The 18,215-nt window shown below is 32.1% G+C and overlaps 1 protein-coding gene across 1 annotated transcript in view; it reads right to left on the bottom strand.

The window, feature by feature from the left end:
* The window catches only part of LOC106467136 (putative polypeptide N-acetylgalactosaminyltransferase 10), an 80,420-nt gene that overhangs the window by 6,924 nt on the left and 55,281 nt on the right, over positions 1–18,215 (bottom strand). Inside the window, exons 3-8 of the mRNA XM_022395269.1 lie at positions 9,340–9,506; positions 8,461–8,649; positions 7,308–7,485; positions 6,579–6,807; positions 5,765–5,986; positions 1,729–1,839 (exon numbers count right to left, since the gene is read on the bottom strand). Of these exons, the coding sequence (XP_022250977.1) occupies positions 1,729–1,839; positions 5,765–5,986; positions 6,579–6,807; positions 7,308–7,485; positions 8,461–8,649; positions 9,340–9,506 (1,096 nt within the window). The remainder of the gene's footprint in view (positions 1–1,728; positions 1,840–5,764; positions 5,987–6,578; positions 6,808–7,307; positions 7,486–8,460; positions 8,650–9,339; positions 9,507–18,215) is intronic.

The raw sequence follows: 18,215 nt of genomic DNA, 5'->3' as shown, positions 1-18,215 counted from the left end.
CGAAATTTGCCGCTGACTTATTCCACCATCTGCTTGACCAACTATCCTTCCTCTAACAAAATCTGACAATTCGAGAGAACCTTGAGTTGTAGGCATGTTGTAGCACAAGATAATTAGTGTGCGGCCCATTTTCATTTATATAGTGCTCTGTGAACACAAATTAGTTAGCATAAATCACTTAAATGACGAAAAATTAGGTGTCTATTTACTTGTGACCACTCAGTATATATATATATATTCGAATTAGTTAAACGTATGTCCAAGAAATTCTTTACTCTACAGAGATCATAGGCATATTATAAACACTATATTTAGTTCTCTTCTTCTTGTCAAAAGTCCACTTCGGCCTATGCAACTGCATTTGAATTTCAGTTGAAATGCCAAACTACTTTTTTCTATTTCTATCGCAATAGTGTTCCGTGTATAATAAAATTATAGCGTGAATTACCACCGTCATATGCTTATCTTCCAGTAATCGTCTGGTCTTCCTACTTCAGATATCGTCTGTTCTTTTTGTCAAAGTGCACTCAGGCTAGTTCATTTACTTTAGAAGTTGCTTTGACGGAATAAACTACAGTTCTTATCTCTTTTTAAAACTGTTAGTCTTACTCTAACATATTAAACGTTAGGCCTTTTACTCCTACGACAGTTAACTTTACGTTTAACTTTTCTTTGGCCATACTTGTACTTCCCATGACTTTACTTTCTCGTCTGCTCTGCCTGTCTGCTGTTCCTGCTCGTCTCACACTATTTATATATTTATCACATAATCATCTGCTCGCCTTCTATAAATCTCTATATCACGAAATCAATAAATCGCACGCGACGTTTGATAGCCTCAACGTCACTGAATTATAAACACAAGGTACGATTCTTACCTACCCAGTTACTAAATTTGTCATAACGTTTACTTTAAAATAATTGCTTTTAATTCTCTTGTTATGAAAAAAAACAACAACTGAACAATCATGAAATATTCACTCAAAAATAAATTCATTAATAATACCTACACTAAACAGTCTTTTATCTCATGACACACAGTGTATACCATGTTTTAAGTATATACGAAGTATATGTATGTTTTAAAGCTAATACGAAACTTTGGTAATAATGAATACTGTATTATATCTTATAAGTAAATTTGTAAAAATTAGGTTAGTTGTGTTATTTATCATAGCATCCACATATTTTTTAGTTCATAACACGGGCAAAGGAGGGTACCTAAGCTTGTGGTTAATAAATATAAACTCAAAAAAAAATGTGGATCTACTTTTGATATTACTTGGAGAAACATATATTGATATGCAGGGCTGACGAGAGGGTGGGGGTGGGAGGCTGGTGTCTGTTGAGGGGCCCAGCAGTGGGATATTCCAAAGCTCAGTAGAAATGCATACTATTTAATGGGCTATAATGGCTACTGCTTTTTCATGGATTACTGAAGAAATTTGTCATCTAAATTTCTTCTATGAAAAATCAGCAAAAGTTAATAAATAGAATGAAAGGGGGTCCCGATGATATTACTGACCCCACAGCCTGGGCTGGCTCTCGACGGCCCTACTGACATGACCAATACTAAATAACCTATATGCAAATAAACACCATAACAGTACTTACTATATATATTCTTGTTTCATTATTTGAAGCCTTTTACAATAGCCACAAAGGCTTGTTAAGTGTAAATGTACTGTAATTTTTAATAAGAATAAATTTAAAACGTAATAAACAAACCTGTTCTCCACCTTGGTTATTATTGTCCTTTATACATTTTTCAAGATTAAATCTTTCATTCTGTCCCCGAAATCGAGTATCAATGCACAAATTACTTCCAGCATTTCGAATCTGGTACAAAATATAAAGGTACAAGTTTATCAGAACTTTCACATGATAAGTTGTACAAAACGTAAACAATTAATTAATGTAAACAATCAGAGTATTGTGAACATAGATATGACACCTATATGTATAAAGAAACAAATAAGTAACATAACACATTATAAAAAAAAACTATCTAATTAAATAGTTTCGGTGTGGTCAACAACTTTTATACAGAAAGTAACTTACTGAAAGGAGACTGAAAGAGACAAAGAGTACAAATGAATGTATGTTGTTACAAGAGGCAACAATCAATGAAAACTTTAATTACAATCTGACATAATTAACATATTGTCAATTACATTTGCTTTCTATATCTCTTCTTCAAACTTTCTACATTTCCTCTTCCAAACAAAACCATAGAAAATATTCCAATCTAATGGAAACTTAATAATGAAAAGTTTCTAACTTATAATGAAAATGAACAGAAACATAACCTGTTCATTAATATTTCCTTAGTCACAAAATTAGCTTTCATCACAAGTAAGTAAAACCTTATGAAATGTACAATATGAAAATTCAAGTTAATTAATCCTTGATTAATTAAATGAAAAACATATATATTTTAGTTTAGAAGGAAGCCATCTGCATGTAACCCAACAGTTTCTTCTTTCTTAATGGTACTTCATTTACACAAAGTATTTTATTTTATAACCTTAATACTAAAATGATACAAGTTTCTAAACTTGGGTTTAAAAGTGATTATTAGTTACTTAAAGTTATGAACCATAATTAATTAATTTTCTAAAGTACAAAACCTTACACCAGAAAATGTTAGATACAGAAAGATTTATATACGTATTGTGTTCTTAAGATATACATTAGATATAAATAATTTTTAAGGTTAAAAAAATTCCAATGTACAAAAATATAAATATATAGGGATGTTATAAAGTCAATATGAGTACTTGGAACAGTCTGTAGAATGAATAATGTGACTATGTAACATATGGGTGAAATATTTTGCATGTATGCAAAATGAATCATAGGAATACATTATGCTGGTCTAAATGTTAAATGCTGCCACCATCATTCATAATCATCAGTCCTGACAATAGGTACTGAATAACACAGCATGTAATATGTTTACAGGAATTGCTCAAACTTCTGTCACAATGACATCCTGCAGATAAGAAATAGTTGTTGGATTATGGTGATATACTGATACCTTCAGAAAACTCCATAAATAATAGTCAGCAGAGGGTGAGGCTGGGGAAGCTTAGTGGCCATGCAAGATGGAAATGGTAGCTGACAACCTGGTCCTCATCAAAAGTCTGCATAAGCTGTAGCCCACATCTTGTGTTAGAACAGCAATATAACCAGAGTGCCACCTAAGTATTAACCCATTCACTGCAGCTGGGACATATATTGATAGTACAGCTCTACCAATGAAGGCTGATGTTCCAAACTTAACATTGTTATGCCTTTCACTAGTGGCAAAATCACAACTGTATATTCCATGCTGTGGCTAAATACCAGGATAATTTACATTTATTTATATGCAATGCCCTTAGTGAAATATCAGATGTGAGTAAAGTGCACTTCCCATGATCTTTTCTACATGTGCATAAAATATATTGCCTGAAAATTACACAATTCACCCTACATACTGTTTCAAATACCAATATTGACTTTATAGCCACCATGTATGTGCATGTATATCTATTTATTATTTGAACACAAGACATACTACTATAGTATTCTGAAGTGTAATAATTTTGCTTTAAGAGTAATGAAGCAGGAGTCACTGAATAATAGGAAATTTCCACTGAAAACATATTACAAAATGAAATGAAATTTTCTGACCTCAACCAACTGTAAAGCAAAGAAAGAGACTAAGACACAACATACAGCACAGTGGAACGATCTTTATTCAAAATTCAAAAACAATCATAGGTAAACAAGTGTATTTTGTGGTGCCTTTACTGAATAGCACTCTGAATTTGAATGTTAATCTGAATCAATGAAATCTAAATCTCTTTGTCCCAGCTTGAGAAAACATGGAATCATGTATATGAAACAACATTGCAACTGTTCATAGGATGCATGCAATACCCCATTTGACTGTTGGTTTTCCATGAGGTATCACTGACTTCTCAAGTGGAAAATATCACTGTCTATTTCTATAAAGATGCTCCACTCTACAAGAATTTTTCCCAGTTTGTAGTTCAGTAATTAATTAGGGTCAGAGGAACTAAGGGTTTCACTTAACTGACATAATCATTAAGAGTACATATGTAGTATGTATGGAAATGTTGAAAAAAATATTTAAAATAAATAATGAGGCAGGAAACACATAGTAGGTACATATATCATACTACTTGTTGCCAGCAATTTTACATAATATGTTTTTTTTTGTTTGCATTTTCAATGTGTCAAAATATCAAGAGGTTGCATGTTAGATAACTCTGGAGTAGCTAAACTGAGGCAACTAAAGTCAAAGAATTTTGCATATGAAGACATTTTAACTGGCTTAAATGTTGTCATCATAAAGTATTGTTACGACAGCGGAAGTCACATGACGCTGGTCACGCATGCGTGACTTAATTTACTCGAATTATCAGGGAACTCCTCAAATTTTGTCGAAGCCTGGCAAGAAAAGCCAGCGGACGATGATGAATGTATGATTATTAAGCGAGCAGTAGTTATGGTTTTTCGGGTAATATAAAGTGTGTGTTTTGTACTTGTAGAGAGCGAATTTATTGAGGTTGTGAATCACTGTGATTTATAGTGTATTATAAAAGTCCTTAAGTTGAAAGTGATGAGAAATGTACTTTCTGTGGAATTACTGTGTACTAAAAGTTTGTATCGAAAAAGAATAAACTGGTTTAATCAAGAACGGACTTGTATCGCTGAAGATCCTCGGAAAGAATTTCTACCGGAAACAAAAAAACAAGCAGATACGTATATAGTATAATTTGTAAAATTTTTGATAAAATTATAGCGAATTATAGCGTTTGTTATAGCACGACTGTTGAAATTAAGTGTATCGGAAAGTTATATTCAGAAAGAATAAACCAGTTTTATTTAAGAAAGGACTTACGTCGCTAAAGTTTCATCGGAACGAATTTACAGAAAATTAACTAACGAACGGAGACGTAACAATAAAAATAAAATTAATTTTCACATTTATCTTAAAGAATCTAAGAACAGGAGCACATAAGACACAAATTTTTAGAATATCTGTATCAAAACTAGCAACAAAAAAGGTAAGAATCATCAAACCCTTATAAATCTGAAGTATCATTATATAAGTATAGCCAAATAATATGCTTTTATTAAAAATGTCCTTTTTTTTAACGTCAACATAATAAGCTTAAATAAATAATCAACATGACTGCTCTGATTGGAAATTAATCTTAATTTATATTATTATTAATAATGTATACTCAGTTTAATTTATTTTAAAACTTCATAATAGGTAAGAAACAAAGCAAAACAAGTTATTACTAATTATAGAAAATGATAAGTGAAGCAAAGTAATAACACATCAAAACAAATAGGTGGTTAAATCCTTCAGTGGATGCATTCCATAATCTTATTGTATATATATATATATATAATATACAAACCTTTTTGTGTATCATGACTCCATGTTGAGGAGTAAAGTGTTTATTCACTAAAACTCAGTTATTATTAGGGTGTATTTATATATATGTAACAAACATGCAAAATTCAGTAAAACATAAATTTAATATAGAGATGTATGAATATCAAATATTTATGTTGAATATACTCTCACAAATAAGTTGAAAATCTTATATCATTACATAAAAAGATACTTCTCATTACTATGTCATTATTTCCAAAGTATATCAAACTACCTTTAAGTATAACTGTATCATAAACTTGGAAAAAAACTCTCAGAAACAAAACACGAATAGATCCTTACTTCTCCTTTTGCATAGTCCGGTGGTTCCACAGGAGGATACTTCTTTGGTTGGTCAAAGGCAACATTTTCCAAGAACCATTTGAAAGGCTTACATTTTAGTTTCTCTCTCAAAGCTTTCTGTTTAGAAATATTTCCTGGATCAATATTACGATAATGAGGCCGACGTTTGTAAAGGTACTCTTTATATTCATCCATCCAAACTTCAGCTACTCGCTTATAATTCTACAAACATATACCAATATCTCAAATTGTATAAAAACATCATACATTAACAAGCAAACTTAAGATAAAGATAAATGTTTGTGCACACTCCCTGATCAAATTAATATTATGTATAATATTTTATAACATATCTGAAACTAACTACAATACTTGTATTTGAAAATTCAGTATTTACTTCACAAACAGAAAGTAAGCATGATGCTACAATATTTTCAATTAGATTTCTGAAACAAAAATTTTCAAAATATTAAAGACTCACCCTAGATTAACAAGAAAGTGATATCTAGACAATTTTTATTATCGACTATTTTACAAAATAACATTTTTTTGTTTGTTTTTTGGTAGAGTTGTTAAGCAATATGAAAAAATGTAGTTTTTAAAAAAAATAATTTTCAGTCTAAAATTACACATTTAGTGGTTTTATCAATACTGTAGGTCAAGACATGGATCACTAACAGTTTAGGTCATGCATTAGTTTTGCATGTTAACTGATATGTGTTTATTTCAGTTTTCAGTACGATAACTACAGCTTTACTAGGAAATTAGTTCACAATCATTAAGTCCCTAAAAAGGAGTTTTGTTAGATACTTACCCTGCCTACAAAATCTCCTATGCCTGGATTTGGAAAAGGAGCAAACTTTCGATAGATGTGACCAATCCTTGAACATGGTGCATCAACCATTTGTCCACCACACTGCCAGATCTTAAAAGACAAGTCATACTGTTCACCACCCCACACATCCAGTCCCTCATCATATCCTCCTAATTTCCAAAAGAATTCTCTGTCAATGGCAAACAATCCCCCTGCCATAACAGGACTTCTGTTGAAAACAAAAAAAATGTCCAAAATTTTTATAAAATCCACAAATCATACAACACATTTAAGAATGCCATTTAAAATTAATAATGCATAGGCTCAATAACAAAGATCTGGTAAAAAATAACACAACTACTAATTTGCACATAAGAAATTAGAAATTTCTCAAAAAAAAAAACTTAAATAAAATCAAATAATGATATATAAATATTCATCAACAAGAAAAACTACAAACGAAAGAAATATTTATTAGTGCTGATATAAATTCATCTATTCATCATGTTAAATAGAAACTGTCACATCCAAACAGCCAATTAAGAAGACGACAAATATGAAAAAGTTGTAAAAATATATCAGCAATAAGCTACTAGTTGTCAAAGTACTAATTCATTTCTCTGACATAAAAATTTAGAGTTTGTTGTATAATCTAATAAGAATTATTATATGCATCTGTTTGTGCAAGGAGTGATGAGCGTAACACTATATAAACATAAACAAACAAACCTAAAAGGCTCAGTTGGATGTTGTAAGTCTTCTGGCAATAATGGTAGGCGTTTGTAATAAAGTTCCCAATCAAAAGAGCCCCGAGCCCCCTCATCCTGAGCTCGGTAGGCAAAGGTTTCAAAATCAACAACATCTATAAAAGGACAAACCACAGTATGATGGTCTTGAGCTATTGGTTCTGCATAAAGAGAAGAAAGTGATCTTGTATTACATAAGAGTATTGAATACTATATCAAATCATTAATTGTTTACCATATCAATAAAACATGAATGCTATACACAATGAAAATATAAAGAATCATCCACTTTGTGTATTTCTGATATGATATTCAAATATTTATCTGTAGTTTGCTTGTTGAAGCATGCACAATGTTTTTCTATAATCTCCCAAAATCATAGGAAACAAATTTTATCTATATGGTAATGATGGGCAGTTTCATCAACTGAAAAGTCTGGGCAAAACAACTTAAAATAATAACATCTATAAGAAGTTATAAAAATGTAAAAGATTAATTTCTGTTAGTTATGTTCAAAAGGTTTAATGCTATGCAAGATTTGAGACCCACATATGGTTGTCTTTACAGGATAGCTATACATTATTTTTATTTAATTCAATGGTATTTAAAATACAAAACAGCACACTAAAAGTTGAACAGTATTAACCTGCTATTATAGTTATGATAAATACACATTTAGCTATATTAATAAGATTTTTCATTCCTTTTCTTAATAAGAGAGCATTCTGGTGATAAAAAGTTTGTTTTTAAAAAGATCCCATAATTAATTTTGTCATACATAATTGAAATTACCCCAATGAATAATTCAGAAGACACTGGATGTACAAAATAAATACTTTTAATACACCTAGTAATAACTAATCATGGGTCTGCACTTTTCTACCGCTACAAAAAAAAAGAAAAAAAAAAGAATGGACATGAAATAAAATAAAATCATTAGACAAGAAGTAAATAAAACAATAGAAATCAAATTTTTGTGAAACAATCTGCTCATTATATTTTTATAATATGTGTGCCAACCCATGATACACTCTTTACAGGTTAATCTTAGTTTGGAGCCCTGATCTAAGAGGGGAAAATTAGTATGTATCTTTATTCATATCTGCTGAAATAAAAAATCTCCTTATATTTTTTACCTAAGAGTGGTGGCAGCCAATTGACATTAGCTTCTGTGTGGGAGTCCAAGAATATTACTACATCTCCTGTTGCTTCATGGGCACCAATCAAACGAGCTCGAATAAGACCTTCTCGCCTTTTGGCTCTAATCACACGAACATTGTTAAAGTGTTTTTTGATATAGTCTTCAAGGGCTGTTTTAAGTTCCTCTGGAAGACATAAAATATGAAAAGAAACGACTTCAAACAATATTAAATCACATTCATCTAGAGAAACAGATATGAAAGAACAGAGTCAAGATATCACAATGGACCTCAGCTGCTAAGAAGTAAGTTATTTTTTCAGGCTTGATGTTTAACTAGTATTGGTTGATTTAGTTCAAAGTTTTCAGTCTACCAGTATACACTGAACTGTAATGATTATTTTGTTTTTTTGTTTTACAGTCCTCACTTTTGTTACAGATGCTTATGAACCTTTAACTGAATTGTTACACCTAACCTAATATCATTTTTAATCCCAGCATGCAGAAAACTGATAGTCTACTATTTTTACTTTTATAATACTGTGTACTGATCATCTGATGATGGGCTGTTTTTCATATCACAATGAACTCCTACTTCAACACAGAGCTATTCCTACCATGCTAAATACTTCTAGTACTTTATATGTTATGCTGAGCATTAATTTTAACATAAATATAGAACTGCCTTTAAGGTTAACCATAAATTACATCCACAACATTAAAAAAAATGTTTTTTTTATTTAGGTATCTGATAATATCTAATACCAAAAAGTTGTCTGTACAATAACTGTATTAAATTTTTGTAATAAATAAAGGTAAATATCGTGACTCCTTAAAGGTTTGATTTTAAATTTTGTTTCTATAGTTACTACCTCACCTTTGCTGCTAAAATCATCAACCAAAATGACTTCTTTGACTAGACCAGGTGGTGAGCGATTTAATACACTGGTGACAGTACGTAGTAAGGTTGTCCAGTGTTCATTATGAAAAGGAACTACAACACTAGCTGTCGGTAGTTTGGAGAAATATATTTTACTTTTACACCTGTGCAATTAAAACAATATTCATGTTAGACATTTTAGACCTTTTATTTATATAATGACAATTAGAGACCTTTCTGTAGCTAATGATGAAGTATACTTTATGTGCTTCAACTACTACAAAATGTTTCATTTAAATACATTAATCAATTATATGCCATCAAAATTTGGAACATTTCAAGAAAAAGGGGGTTATAGATTAAGTTTGAAAGGTTTTTTTTATATAGACATTAACCTTAGCAACATAACATGATTCTGAGATTCAATTAAATATGTTGTAAAACTGATATTTAGAAATAAAAACATAAATAAACAAATGAAGGATAATAGTGAAATTATATAAGTTTGTTTAGTTAAAATACTGTTAAGAGACTGAAACAAAATCTATAATTCAAATCTTTTTGAAAAACAAAGGTGTTTCACACTGGAATTTTTGCCAAGTTTAGGATGATTTCCTTTTTTGGGAACTGTTCTAAAATCAAGTACTGACATCAAACATTGGTATTATCTGCTCAACTTAAATTAAAATAATTTGAAAACAGTAACTATAAGTTCCTTTAATCATATAATTACTCTATTATAAAAAAATAAAATTTTTTGGGAATATACAGGTTCACTATTTATCTTCTAGTTTTTCTGTATATAGCATTTTTTAATTTGCACTTTTCATGTAGTGCTAGAACATCCTATAATTAACTATTTTAATTTCAAGATAACAGATACAGTTGGACTTTAAATGAGTCACATGAAGTACTTTTTGAAATCTATTGAAAGCAACAACAGTAACTTGTTTCATTTCATTAAGCTATTATATGTGTGTCAAATATTATTCACATTATGATATAAGTTTTATGAGGAACTGTTGAAGAAAAACCTCAGCATATAAAACTGTACGAAGTTACAATAAGTCTCAGCATTTGGTTATGTAAATCATGATTTTTGGTAAGCCATCATTTTTGAGTAATATCACAAAAGGTATTCAAGACTGGAGAAATGTGTTTGGTATGTCTATAAAGAGTTTTAAATGTTCACCCTTTTTAACATGCTTGGCTAAATTAACATTAATTATGTGTTCATATGTCTATTGTTTCAAACAAGTTAAAGTTTGCTAAATATTATTAGAAATATGTGTAATTAAAACACAATTATTAAGTAAAAGAGAGAGAGAGATGTAGATTTCTGCTTTCACCTTGATACCAAGCATTAATTTGTAAAACATGCCTTGTTTATTAAAAAATCAAAGATCTTAATAAAACAGGTCAAATATGTTATCTGAAGTTAGTACCATACTAGTACACAGAATTAATCATATCTCATAAAACCATTTGCCTGCTCTAATGCAGTTCTGAGTTTTTACAGAAGGCTATATAGGTACAATGTGTGAAATGTGTATCACCTATTTATTTTGCTTAAGATAAACTCCTAAGCATTCAACAGTTCAATGTCACCATGGGAAGACTTATGGCTGAAAAGATGTGTGGTAGCCCTTTTTGAGGAAGGATATTGATATAGTAAGATTGTTAAACAATATACAGCCAAAAAGCACAACCTTTTAGTGAAGGAAATCTTCAATCATCACCATGGAAGTGGCTAAATTCATGCAGTAGAGCATTTAGGATTGCATTGACACTGAAACCACATTGGAAGCCAATCTATAGTTGTGCTTTATCTACAGAGTGAAGGCTATGGTTACAAAAGAGAAAACCATATGTCCCAAAAATCCATTGCAATGAGGATGAGTATGTTTCCTATTACTATTAACATGGTAATAAGCAAAGATTTGAAAACGATGTAAGCTTGCAGCTCTAATTTCAGAATATTGTTAGACATATCTCAAACTCCAAGTACATTGCCATTGATCTTCATATAAAAAGAAATGTTCCTGAAAAAACTGGATTTACATCAATTCAACCACATACCACAAACACGCATACATTCATACTAATATATATGCATTCAAAAATTAAAATATGTTGAATACAAAAAATAATTGCATAAAACTCGCAAATAAAGACGCAGAATCTGACTGTAAAAATCATTATTTGTTAAAACATCGTCAAGTATTTTAACTTTAAGTAATGAAAACCTTATGAATTTAGGTCTTTGTTTCTTTTTTAATTTTTGCAAAAAGATACACAAGAGGTATCTGCACATAGCCGTCCCTAATTTTGAACTGTTAAATTAGAACAATGTTACTCTAACTTTTCTGTCTGTGTACTACCTGCATTTTTATTCTTTTTATCAACGTAGGCCACAATGGAATCTATACACTACAATGCCTTTTCACTGACCCTCTGAACACTGGTCTAGTGGTCCATAGATCACTGATTGATAAATGTTAAAGACTAAAGCATAGATGGCCAACTTATAGACTTCTTTTTTTTTAATAACATTTTATTTTGGCCAAACTGGCAAAATGAAAAGATAACGAAACCGTGACCAAACAAACCCGTCTCGTGAGTTCTGTAAACTTTCTTCAAATATTATCTCAGTTATTTATTCAAAACCATAATTAACTGGGGGTCTACAGCAGACAGTATGAATAAAAATTTACACTAAGCAAATATTCTAAACGTACTTTACCCAGTCATATATTTTCGGCCCGCAGACTACTGTCTAAGTCAGAAACTGGTCCATAAACATAAATAACTTGACCATCCCTGGACTAGATGGAAAGCAAGTTAGTCAACTCGTTGCAATACTTGGCAGCTTTGAACTGATCAAACAGTGGAATTTGACCTTCACTCTTTATATATAGTATACTCACAGACCCAGAGTGCAGAACGCATTTTTGCGGCAATGGGATGTAAGCCATGAACCCCAAAATATACAGTTTGACTACAATAAAGCCCAGCCTGGAGGGAAAATGTCACACGATTTTGTATCAAGTAATGATATTTGCTCACGTTACGTTAAAAAATGATCAAATTACTAAGATAAAACAGCACACAAAAATGTGCTTGTAATTATTCTTTATGTGTGTGTTATAGCAAAGATACATTGGACTATCTGCTGTGTCTACCGCGGACAATCGAACCCCGGATTTTACCGTTGCAAGTAAGTACACTTACCGCTGTCCCACTGGAGGACGAAATTAGTCTGTTACGTGCAACACATACTTCTACTTCCCACACGCTAATTTCAAAGGCAACACTAAAACTCTCCCAGTTGTTAAGGCCATCAAACCACGACAGGCATCCTAGTGTTCCTTATTTTATTACGCAGAAAAATGGGTAGGAAATACCATGAACTTTCAGTTTGTTTTTCTGAATGTATTGTTTCGAGAACTATTGTCACCTAAGTAACAATATGACATAACTCTGTACTTCAACCACCAAAAAGAAAAGTATTGTGAGACAATGTCGAGATAGTATTTGAACTAATCTCTTCTTTTGTAATGAAAGATTTGTATATAAGTAGAAAGGTTATAGGAATAAAACAATTTAAAAATAATGTATTTGGCGAACCTCAGTAGAAAAAGCGCATGTTATGGTATTGGCCCCATTATAGGGCAATGTTTTTTTTTTTTATTGATAATTAGGCTGTAATATTCATAGTCGCCTTATAATCGCGGCCGACCACAGGACCCTACACCCTACTCTAGCCTGTCCCATTCCTGTGCATGTGCGTCAGATGTTCACTGAAGGTCATTGCTAATTCTTGCAACTAATCCACCTGCAGACTATTAAGTTATAGTTATGATTTTACTGATCTCAATTTTTTTTCCTTCCCATGGTTTCTAAAAATGGGGATCCTCTTATATTCGAGATCGCCCTATAATCAGGCCAAAATAAATATAAAGTGTGCTGTTGATATAAACATTTTTAAAAGCGATAAATTCATACTTAAAGCTAAAAAGAAGGTTAATAAAAAACTGGATTTAAACTTCGTTTATATCCTGCTTCAAGTTTTTTGTGGATTTTATTTTATTGCTCAGAAAAGTGTATATATGATATTAATTTGGAGTAAGCCCGATTCTATTAAAATACTTTTTTTATTTTAATTATCATGTACATTAAATATGGATCACTCTCCAAGATACATTGATGATAATATTCTAAAAGCACAAACACACCGCTCGCCTCCCCCCCTCCCCCCAGTGGTAAGTCTGCTGACGTATATTGCCAACAAGAGGGAATCTTCAAAAGCCGCGGCACTTGAAATTCTTTTAAGCAGGATTAGAGAAATCTATGAGACTCATCAAGATCTCTACCAGGCTACCCTCAAATTGAAATTCATTTAGACAGGATTATAGTAAATTAATCTATGAGCATTTTTATCTATCTATTTTATTTATCTATTTTATCTGGGCGTGATAAAATACTCCAATCGAAAGGGTTTCAGCTCCTGGATCCAAAACTGTAATTAGATCTCAAATCGGTCAAGAGATAATGGAGCTATAAGCTAAAAGTTTGTACTTCGGAAACTCGGTCATTCTAGCCGTTATACCGCGGCTAAAAATCGGATTTGGATACTTGTGGGGAATGGGACAGAGCACAGATAACCCATTGTACAGCTTTGTGCTTAACTACAAACAAATTTACCGCTCTGGCGGGAAGACATTTACGTGTAATTTACAGCCTGTGGCATAATGTTAGATATCTTGCGCAACAGCAACCATGCGATTGTTTGTTTGTTTTGAATTACACGCAAAAATATAAGAGGGCTATCACGAGAGCTAGTCATCACCATCCACCGCCAACTTTTGGGCTACTCTTTTACCAACGAATAGTGGGATTGACCGTCACAGTATAACACCCCCACGACTAAAAGGACGAACATGTTTGGTGGGACGTGGATTCGAACCCGCGACTCTCAGCTTGCCAGTCGAGCGCCCTAATCACCTGGCCATGCCAGGCCCAACCATAATGGGCATTTGTCTTACAAACACATTAAACAGTCTATAAACTGCTAATAATAGGCACGGTTCAAACAAAAACCCCAAACAGCTTGTCAAGTAATCATTTGTTTGTTGTTAATTTAAGAGCAAAGGTTAATTCATAAATGACTCTTTGTGCTCTGCCTAGCTCAGTATGGAAACATAGTTTTTAGCTTTATAAGCTGAACAACCGGGAAAGGGGGAAGGTTACTTTGAAATAATGAAATATGCTAAGTAATAGAAATCAGAAATATTTATATAAAGTTTAAAAGAAATGCCTATTTTATAAAATCCAGTTTTAAAACGCTAACACGCGTAATTTTACAAGAACAAAAACAAATATGCGTGTAATTATAGAAAAGTATCTAAAAAATCATTGTTTCTCAAATGTGAGTTAACTATTTTATTGTTGTCGTAATTTACGACTAAATCTATCAGCAATTTCGGACAAGAAACTAAGAGTTGTTACAGATGTGTATATTACAGTTAAGCTCATGTGTATCAACAATGATGAATGTTTGTTTGTTGTTAAGCACAAAGCTACACAATGAACTATCTATGTTCAGCTCACCACAGGTATGGAAACTTTATTTTTTAGCTCTATAAACCCTCAGACTTACCGCTGATCCACCAGGAGATTTAATGAATTCAATTTTTAAGTCATTGAAAATTGAGAGAGAAATATGTCACATATTTGCATTAATATTATTTCAAAGTATTATGGAAATTTTTTACTGTTTGTTTGTTATTAAGCAGAAAGCTACATAATGGGCTATCTGTGCTGTGCCCACTTTATCTTTTGATAGATTTAAGTGCGTTATATCATTTTTCTGTCTTTCACTGTTCTTATCAACTGGAAAGCAAGTTAAGTTATGCTAAAAGAGTACTTTTGAAAATAACGGCTCTTATAACTCAAGCCGTGTTTCCCAGTTCCAAGTTTCAGGTACGTCATTAAATATTAAAACATGTATTTATATTTTACATTACCGACTTAATAAGAAAACTAACCCTGGGAATGCTTTGTATCTATAAAATTAGCAGAAGAGTTTGGTTTATGTTCGTAAACAAAATCGAACACTCAACACAACATTTCTTGCCATATATGCCGACTAGAACTTCTATCCACCTAGACCAAGAGAGAGCATTACCTAAAGTCATCTGCAGGGTTCCAAAAAATAGGAATAATAGTACATTTCGTAGACACAAACGATTTTGTGATTTACTGTGTAGAAATTTATACTTGTTTATTCCAGAATTTTCGCGCAAAACTACACAAAACTGTCCCTAATTTTTTAACTAACAGACTAGAAGAAAAGAAGCTAGTCTACAGACCCATCGACAGTTATTGGGCTACACTTGCCTGATCGATTAGGGAAACAATGGCCCTAAAGTACGAAGCAAGCTTTTTGCGGCAACGGGCCATAAACCACGAACACTCTGATTCACAATCAGAACACGCTAACTACTAGGCCACTCAAAACTTAAGTTAATCTACTTGTTTTGTTTTCGTTTACAATGTCTGTTTTTTTTCTTCTCTCTCTCTCATCAAATTAACAAGTATTTCTTAACTAATATAAGGGCGCTTTTACCCACACTCCAAATGTTTGAGAAAGAAAAACAGTTATTTTTAACTTTTTTATTGTTCTAGACAATCGATTTTGGATAAACGAAACTAGCAATTTCTATACAAATTAAGTGTAAAAGCTAATATTCCTGAAACTAATTATAACAGCTTTTCTAGATGGCTGGAGAAAGTAGGTCTGATATCAGGATGGGAATAACATCGCAAAGTTCAATGAACACAAAGTTTAAGATTAATCGGAAATAAATCATTTATAAAAGTTGAAAAGTTTTGGCGATATATATTTAAAACAGTGGTTCTCAGCTTTTTTCTCATGGACCCCCTACTCGAACCAAAGACAATCTCACGAATTCCTATACTCAGGTTTATCTGCATAATGTGATTATACAGTATACTTAAGAGGCACTGACATAAAAATGTAATTATAATATGGAAACTCGATGTCTAGGACCCCTTTATAAGTAATAGTCACGGGCACATAAGAATACCTGGACTTTGAACAACAGGTTAAGGACCACGGATATAGAGCGAAAAACAAACAGACTCTTTCCACTTTTTACCACTTACTCCATATCCAGTAATCTGTCTCAATTTTCAAAATACCAAATCCATGTATAAGACATTATTTCCATAATTCTTATTAAGATTATGATATCTTTGATATAGACTAAGCCTTGGGAAAAGCAAATAAAATGAAAAAAATAATTTAACTCAAAAGATATAAAACAAACAGAACCTCATAAATTGAAGAAGTTAGGCGAACTCTCTGTGGACACATTAGGATTTGGCTACGGTAAGTTACAGAGTAGAATACCCTAACATAATGGCTTCATCAATCTCGGTGACGAGCAGCCCACATAAAACAAACTAAAATGTATATTAGGAGAGTCGGTGTAGGCTTTGTGTTTCTCTTTCTTCAAAGTTACTTCACTGTTTGTAAATGGTCCATACAAAGAGGAAAATCTGCTGCCATTTTCCCAGTTTTTCATCAATCTTGGTAAGCGCCGCATCTACTTTCTAATTCTCTCAGTCCTAATTTGTTTACCTACAAGATACCTTGGTCTGAACATATACATTTCTTGGAGATGGAGAGCCTGGACTGGAATTTACTAAATACATGTTATTGGCGATATTCTGAATTCCAGAGCCGTGAAAATATCTTCCTGGCAGGATCAATAAGTAAGTTCATGCATCATTTTATTATCTTTTGCAATCCTTCCATTGTTAGACGGTGCGTGACTTGTCAGAAAAGAAACATAGATGGATCTGATTTCTTTGACTATCTCCATTTTAAGGAACCCAATGGAAAGATGGAATTTAAAATACCTCTTTAAGTTTGTCGTAATTTTTAGCACTTTGGTGTTTCAAGAAAATTGGATCTGAATTCCTTGAAAGATATTTTCTTTTGGCAAACTAAACATTTCAATTCTGATCTTTCTGAGATTATAGCACTTCTGAGACCTATGTGAGTGTTGCATAGACATATAGAAAAATTTTGATTTTTACTTCGACTTTATCTTAACCACGTGTACACACACACACACACATACACACACATATATCATGCTTGTATTTTGTTTTGTAGTATTGTAATTTTGTCTGGATTTAGGACATAACCTCCTTCCAACGCACTTGAGTTTGTTTGTTTGCTAACTGCCTACCACGGGTATCGAAACCCGGTTTCTAGTGTTGTAAGTCCGCAGACATATCGCTGTGCCATTGTGGGGCCCAACGCACTTTAGTGTAAGAATGTAATGTCATTGTGTAAATAGGCATAAGACCGCAAATACACAAGATTATTTATGTACCTTATTACAAACAGTTAGGGTTAGACTACGCCAAAGTAAAACTTAACATAACACAGGCATGTGGTGATTTTATTGTTTTCAAATGTTTACATGTTCTTCAGTAATTCCTGTACGCTGAATCCGAAAATGACATCCATTTTTCTCCATCACGTACAGATTTTTCACAAAACGTTATAACGCAACACACAACACGTAGTTTTGAGGCTAAAAGACGTAGATTTCACACAACACACAAAATCAGGATGAATGAGGATGCATATTCGTTTGACATCAATGTTCTTCCTTTTTCTTCGGCTTGTTTGTATTTTTGTTAACAAACATAATAATAACAAATGTTCATTGTGGTAAACGAAAATAAAAATAATCTGATCTAAGTAAGAGTTGTTGTTTTTTTCTTCCCGATTTCTACAAAATCCTTACGTGATAGAAAAAAAATGAATATTA

The sequence above is a fragment of the Limulus polyphemus genome, unplaced genomic scaffold, assembly GCF_000517525.1.
Source record: "Limulus polyphemus unplaced genomic scaffold, Limulus_polyphemus-2.1.2 Scaffold2499, whole genome shotgun sequence".
Classification (NCBI taxonomy): domain Eukaryota; kingdom Metazoa; phylum Arthropoda; class Merostomata; order Xiphosura; family Limulidae; genus Limulus; species Limulus polyphemus.
This window is presented reverse-complemented; position numbering and strand designations above follow the sequence as displayed.